This window comes from Sinocyclocheilus rhinocerous, unplaced genomic scaffold, assembly GCF_001515625.1.
Source record: "Sinocyclocheilus rhinocerous isolate Xijiao unplaced genomic scaffold, SAMN03320098_v1.1 scaffold3125, whole genome shotgun sequence".
Taxonomy (NCBI): Eukaryota; Metazoa; Chordata; class Actinopteri; order Cypriniformes; family Cyprinidae; genus Sinocyclocheilus; species Sinocyclocheilus rhinocerous.
In genome coordinates this window covers 53,982-61,494 of record NW_015641451.1, presented here as the reverse complement: position 1 = coordinate 61,494, position 7,513 = coordinate 53,982, and the positions used below count along the sequence as shown (strand labels likewise).

The 7,513-nt window shown below is 37.0% G+C and overlaps 1 protein-coding gene across 1 annotated transcript in view; it reads right to left on the bottom strand.

Moving 5' to 3' along the window:
• LOC107754980 (fibulin-7-like) overlaps positions 1–7,513 on the bottom strand; it is an 18,187-nt gene that overhangs the window by 4,001 nt on the left and 6,673 nt on the right. Inside the window, exons 5-6 of the mRNA XM_016571627.1 lie at positions 6,236–6,373; positions 3,461–3,596 (exon numbers count right to left, since the gene is read on the bottom strand). Of these exons, the coding sequence (XP_016427113.1) occupies positions 3,461–3,596; positions 6,236–6,373 (274 nt within the window). The remainder of the gene's footprint in view (positions 1–3,460; positions 3,597–6,235; positions 6,374–7,513) is intronic.

Below are 7,513 nucleotides of genomic sequence, written 5' to 3'. Positions count from 1 at the left end.
CCTTGGGAAACAGACTAATAATGTGTTTTATGGATTCTCGTCCGTGAAATGCGCCTCTTCCGGTATTTTGCCGGTTAGTCGACGCGAGCAAAATGAAGTCGAGAATTTTTAAAAATCGAATAGTCGAATAAAATCGACGAATCGCGACAGCCCTAGACTGAACTATGACAAACTACTATTTCAATGCGCTAGTTTTCCATTGTTGTACTATGTAAACATCTGCTAAATGGACATGTTTGACTTGCGCTTGTGTTGCACGTCATTAAACGCAGAGTTCAAGATAAATTAAGTTAAACGTTTAAAAAACGTGTCTCTAGACCTTACGTTTTTTTCCCCCATTCCACTGCCCGCGTTGTGTGTAAATGACCCCCAAGAGATAAACGCAACTCTAGTTTAAAAGCGTACAAAGACATTTTATCGGTGATAACTTCTGAAAAGAAATTGCGCAGACACTGAACAAGGATAAAAATTTTCTAGCATGCATATGTCAAGCGTTGGTGTTTGTGCACACATCAAATGGAGTATAGGGCCATTCACCCAAAATGCGTTTTTGCTTTGAAAAATGTGAAACACGGGCAGTGGAATGAGCAAAAAATAGCCAGGTCTGGAGATGTTTTTTTTTTAAGTTGAACTTTTAACTTAAACGTCTCATTTTCAGAACCGCGTATCATGCATGATGCACTGAAAAAGATGCATGTGCAATGGTCAAAGATGTCCGTCTAACGCATTTACGTAGAAAAAAAGTGGCTGTGTATTCGGCTGTATTCATATGCTAAGCTTTTGCGTCAACTTGCTGCTACTATTGCATTAACACATCAGTATTTTTATGCTAATGTTCACGATAGAGACCCCTACAATAGTGACCAATGCTAATAATACAACATACCTGTGTTGAGTTATAAACATGTTTATAAATGCAAACCCTTTTAGCTACACCAGCGTTGCGAAATCTGTCATTGCGCTAGCACAGCTAAAAGAGTTTATCTTCACATGTAGATTGTTTCTGTCTTTATGGTAGCCTTCAAATCAACTGAAAGAAAAAAAAACTTCCAAAAATTGGTTTTCTGATTTACCCATGATTTAGGAGCTTACCTGCTGCACTTGAAGGTAGCATTTTCTGAGATACACATTAATGCAAATGATTAAGAGCAGATGTGGTGCAATGGCATGACTTACAGTGGTGAGGTTTTGATGTACGTGGCGTTACGGATGCGAGGGCAGTCCACATCCACACAGCGATGACCTCCGTATGTATTCACGCACACCTGCTCACTACTGCACGTATAGGTCGCTCTCGCACACTCGTCAATGGTCTACAGAAAGCACATGTTAAGAACATTAATTTGGTGTGTTTTTGAAAATCAAATATTATTTAGGTTAATTTCTTTTAAGGCTGTGACGCACCAAAACAACGTCAAAGAACTAATAATAATGAAATCCGACTATGTTGTCACCCACGTCCATGCATCTGGGCCAAAAGGTTGAGTTTGAACACACCATAAAGATTCCAATTATTGGCCAACTAGCATGCACGTTCTGTGTGAGAGGAAATTATCCAGACCAGCAGGTGGCAGTAGTCTGTATTGTCTGTATTGATCTAAAAACCCTAAACAAAGCAGAGCTAGCTTACCATTCTGTATATGAATCACATTAGGTGTTCCAAATCGCGTACTTGTACACTATTCTATGACGTTTTTTTAAATTTATCATGCAGCCTTGGGAAACAGACTAATAATGTGTTTTATGGATTCTCGTCCGTGAAATGCGCCACTTCCGGTATTTTGCCGGTTAGTCGACGCGAGCAAAATGAAGTCGAGAATTTTTAAAAATCGAATAGTCGAATAAAATCGACGAATCGCGACAGCCCTAGACTGAACTATGACAAACTACTATTTCAATGCGCTAGTTTTCCATTGTTGTACTATGTAAACATCTGCTAAATGGACATGTTTGACTTGCGCTTGTGTTGCACGTCATTAAACGCAGAGTTCAAGATAAATTAAGTTAAACGTTTAAAAAAACGTGTCTCTAGACCTTACGTTTTTTTCCCCCATTCCACTGCCCGCGTTGTGTGTAAATGACCCCCAAGAGATAAACGCAACTCTAGTTCAAAAGCGTACAAAGACATTTTATCGGTGATAACTTCTGAAAAGAAATTGCGCAGACACTGAACAAGGATAAAAACTTTCTAGCATGCATATGTCAAGCGTTGGTGTTTGTGCACACATCAAATGGAGTATAGGGCCATTCACCCAAAATGCGTTTTTGCTTTGAAAAATGTGAAACACGGGCAGTGGAATGAGCAAAAAATAGCCAGGTCTGGAGATGTTTTTTTTTTAAGTTGAACTTTTAACTTAAACGTCTCATTTTCAGAACCGCGTATCATGCATGATGCACTGAAAAAGATGCATGTGCAATGGTCAAAGATGTCCGTCTAACGCATTTACGTAGAAAAAAAGTGGCTGTGTATTCGGCTGTATTCATATGCTAAGCTTTTGCGTCAACTTGCTGCTACTATTGCATTAACACATCAGTATTTTTATGCTAATGTTCACGATAGAGACCCCTACAATAGTGACCAATGCTAATAATACAACATACCTGTGTATCGTAGCGTTTGTGAATTCACAATTATGCTTAATTATGATTTTTAAATGGGTTTAATTTATCATGCAGCCTTGGGAAACAGACTAATAATGTGTTTTATGGATTCTCGTCCGTGAAATGCGCCACTTCCGGTATTTTGCCGGTTAGTCGACGCGAGCAAAATGAAGTCGAGAATTTTTAAAAATCGAATAGTCGAATAAAATCGACGAATCGCGACAGCCCTAGACTGAACTATGACAAACTACTATTTCAATGCGCTAGTTTTCCATTGTTGTACTATGTAAACATCTGCTAAATGGACATGTTTGACTTGCGCTTGTGTTGCACGTCATTAAACGCAGAGTTCAAGATAAATTAAGTTAAACGTTTAAAAAAACGTGTCTCTAGACCTTACGTTTTTTTCCCCCATTCCACTGCCCGCGTTGTGTAAATGGCCCCCAAGAGATAAACGCAACTCTAGTTTAAAAGCGTACAAAGACATTTTATTGGTGATAACTTCTGAAAAGAAATTGCGCAGACACTGAACAAGGATAAAAACTTTCTAGCATGCATATGTCAAGCGTTGGTGTTTGTGCACACATCAAATGGAGTATAGGGCCATTCACCCAAAATGCGTTTTTGCTTTGAAAAATGTGAAACACGGGCAGTGGAATGAGCAAAAAATAGCCAGTTCTGGAGATGTTTTTTTTTTAAGTTGAACTTTTAACTGCATTTTTAAACCTCATGTCAAGCTCAAGACACTGCAAAGCCACAAGACGCAAAAGCAGCGGTCAAACATATCCGTGCATCACGTTTACATGGAAAAACAATGAAAAAGTGAAATGACGCAGCAACACTGCCTCAGCTGACTTACAGTGGTGAGGTTTTGATGTACGTGGCGTTACGGATGCGAGGGCAGTCCACATCCACACAGCGATGACCTCCGTATGTATTCACGCACACCTGCTCACTACTGCACGTATAGGTCGCTCTCGCACACTCGTCAATGTCTACAGAAAGCACATGTTAAGAACATTAATTTGGTGTGTTTTTGAAAATCAAATATTATTTAGGTTAATTTCTTTTAAGGCTGTGACGCACCAAAACAACGTCAAAGAACTAATAATAATGAAATCCGACTATGTTGTCACCCACGTCCATGCATCTGGGCCAAAAGGTTGAGTTTGAACACACCATAAAGATTCCAATTATTGGCCAACTAGCATGCACGTTCTGTGTGAGAGGAAATTATCCAGACCAGCAGGTGGCAGTAGTCTGTATTGTCTGTATTGATCTAAAAACCCTAAACAAAGCAGAGCTAGCTTACCATTCTGTATATGAATCACATTAGGTGTTCCAAATCGCGTACTTGTACACTATTCTATGACGTTTTTTTAGTATAAATAGTGCGAGTAGTACACGATGACCTCCGTATGTATTCACGCACACCTGCTCACTACTGCACGTATAGGTCGCTCTCGCACACTCGTCAATGTCTACAGAAAGCACATGTTAAGAACATTAATTTGGTGTGTTTTTGAAAATCAAATGTTATTTAGGTTAATTTCTTTTAAGGCTGTGACGCACCAAAACAACGTCAAAGAACTAATAATAATGAAATCCGACTATGTTGTCACCCACGTCCATGCATCTGGGCCAAAAGGTTGAGTTTGAACACACCATAAAGATTCCAATTATTGGCCAACTAGCATGCACGTTCTGTGTGAGAGGAAATTATCCAGACCAGCAGGTGGCAGTAGTCTGTATTGTCTGTATTGATCTAAAAACCCTAAACAAAGCAGAGCTAGCTTACCATTCTGTATATGAATCACATTAGGTGTTCCAAATCGCGTACTTGTACACTATTCTATGACGTTTTTTTAGTATAAATAGTGCGAGTAGTACATTCACACCGAAAATTCCAAAAAGAAAAAGTGCACTTTAAATACCCGGATGATGCACTTAAATAACCGAAAAAACGAAGTGTGGAAAATAACCGAAAAAATGAAGTGTGGAATGTTGGACACTTCATGCACTCAATTGTCGCAGCTTTAATTACGTAGCGAAGGGGGAGGGGCTATCAGACTCCGATTATGAATGACAAAATAACCTTATATAATTCATGCACTACATGGTTGAGTACATAGTGCATAAGTACATAGTGTATGAGTGCATAGTGTATAGTGCGTCATTTGGGACGCAGCTATTGATTGCTTTCTTCATTCCAGATGGCCATGTCGTTATGAAAGTATATGTGTATTGGAATGATCAGGGCTGCATTTCCCAAAAGCATCATAAGTAGTGCTGTCAAATGATTAATCGCGATTAATCGCATCCAAAATAAAAGTTTTTGTTTACATAATATATGTGTATACTGTGTATATTTATCATGTATATATAAATACATACACATGCATGTATATATGTAAGAAAAATATGTTATGTTTATATATTAAATATGTAAGGGACAATCAACGGCTAGCCGTGCATTAAAGGATTTTAAATGCACGACGTCGAGGCAAAGAACCGCCCGACGCGAAGCGGCCTCCGCGAATTATCGTTGATTATCCCTTACGTATAAACATGTAAATATTTTCAAAATATATGCTGTATGTGTGTGTATTTATATATTCATAATAAATATAAACAGTACACATATAATGTAAACAAAAACTTTTATTTTGGATGCGATTAATCGCGATTAATCGTTTGACAGCACTAATTGTAAGCCTAAGTTGATAGTAGCTCCATTAGCGACAATAGTTCTACAATCAACTTAGGCTTACGATGCTATTGGGAAACGCAGCCCAGGTAAGATGACTTACATTCACTTTCGTTTTTATTTTCGTGCACTTGTTCGCCAAGCCGAACAGCCAATCAGAATGTGTCTCACTGACTTCCCAACACCGATTCAACATGCTCAATCGTCCAAGAAGCCTCCAATGGGGTCTGACTAACGAAGACAGTGCAGAACACACCACAAAAAAACTGAGCTGACAGATGTTCAGTGACAACCCGTCTGCTTGGTGCATGTGTCAAGGCCTTGTACATATCGACTTTAATTTGCCCAGATTTTAAGTTATTTTGGTTAATATCTTGGAGAGTCTAGCAAGCATTGTTCTAAAACCTAGTGAACCACCTACCAAAGCAGCATTTTAAAGCATCATAGGCACCCACTTTTGGGCAAAATCTAAGGCATCATTGTGTTCCCAGAATGTCTTACAAGGAGCTCAGTGAAAAAAAAAAAATTATTTCCAAGATTGCAAACTTTATACATTTATATAAAGAAAAATATATAACATTTATTTTAATAAAAAAGTATCAATAATAGTTCAACACTGTATCATTAAAAACTGACTTTTTAACCCAGTATTTGTTTGAGTATTTTACAACTTGAGTATTTTTATTATTATTTTTTTTCTTTTCTTTTTTTATTATTTTGCAATTATTTTAGAAATTTTACCACATTATCCAATCAGTAAAGAGGAAGGTTGTAATTAGGATGTTGCCCTAGAAGGCAGGTGCCTATGGAAGCAGACAGGAAGGCAGCTCACTAGATTTAAACCCGATCTTCTGTTGTTTGTTTGAGATGATTCTACAAAACTTGACAAACCAGCAGGTCATAATGAAGGTTTGATAATGAACGGACCATGGCAGCTCCTGCTATCACGGCCCAGGCTGTAACCGGCGGGACACTCGCAGTGGAAACTTCCAGCCGTATTCACACAGGTGTGCAAACACAGACGGCCAGGACGAGTTAGACGGAAGAGCTCGCATTCGTCAGTGTCTGAAACACACACACACACACACACACACACACAATGCTCAATCACATTTGGGTCGTTCTACAACTACAGTGGCATTTGCATCTGAAATCTGTTAAAAAAATGAAACTCATTAATCATACATCAAACCTACCATGCTATATTCATTAATTTCTGTTCGGTCTCATTTCATACATGATCACACTGAATAATTTAGCATTTTAAAAATAAATTTAATTGACCATTGGCTGACATTCTCTTTTGTCATTAGTGTTACACCTAATTAAAGGTAATGAGATCCAGTAACACCACTGATGAATTACTAGGGTGATTTTCATGATTTAGTCAGGTATTATAAAACCAAAAATAATAGCATGGAAATCTGAAATGCTTATCAGATAATAACCATGCCTATTACATTTATTAAAATGAAAAACTATAATTAGATTGACATTGCAGCATCACTGGTGTGTGTGTGTGTGTGTGTGTGTGTATGTATATATATGAAATTTTGAGGTAAGAAAAATAAAAAATATTTTCACTTTGAAATAAAAATATTTTACGTATATTAATATTATGTAATAAAGTAACCTTTTAAATATGTTTACATTTACGTTATGTTGACATAACACTACTAAAAAAAAATTTTTTTAATTAAGTAGTATTTAACAGTTACCTTTAACATTTTTGCATTTTTATGTTGACATAACACCATAAAAAATTGTGACAATTGTTTTTAACACTGGAAATTAAGGTAAAAACTTAAATACAGTATGTTTCTGTTGTTGTTTTTGACAAAAATAAATAATAAATATCCATAGCATGTAAAAGTAATTTTGTGGTTCTGTGTAACTGAAATGAGTGTGAAATGATGAAGTGTGCAGAGGCGGACTAAGTACACAACTCCATTACATGAGTGAAAATACAGATACTGCTGGTCAAATATTACTCCATTACAAGTGAAAGTTATAAAGACAGATTTTTACTTAAGTAAAAGTACATAAGTCCTTGCTTTTAAAAGTACTTAAGTACCAAAAGTAAATTTCCTTTTTTATGTCAATGCACTGTTTTATTATTGTTGTATGTAATGTAATACTTTCAATACCTCTGAAGCAACTTACAATACATTACACATGCTGACAAAAAGTGTACTTAAGTACAAT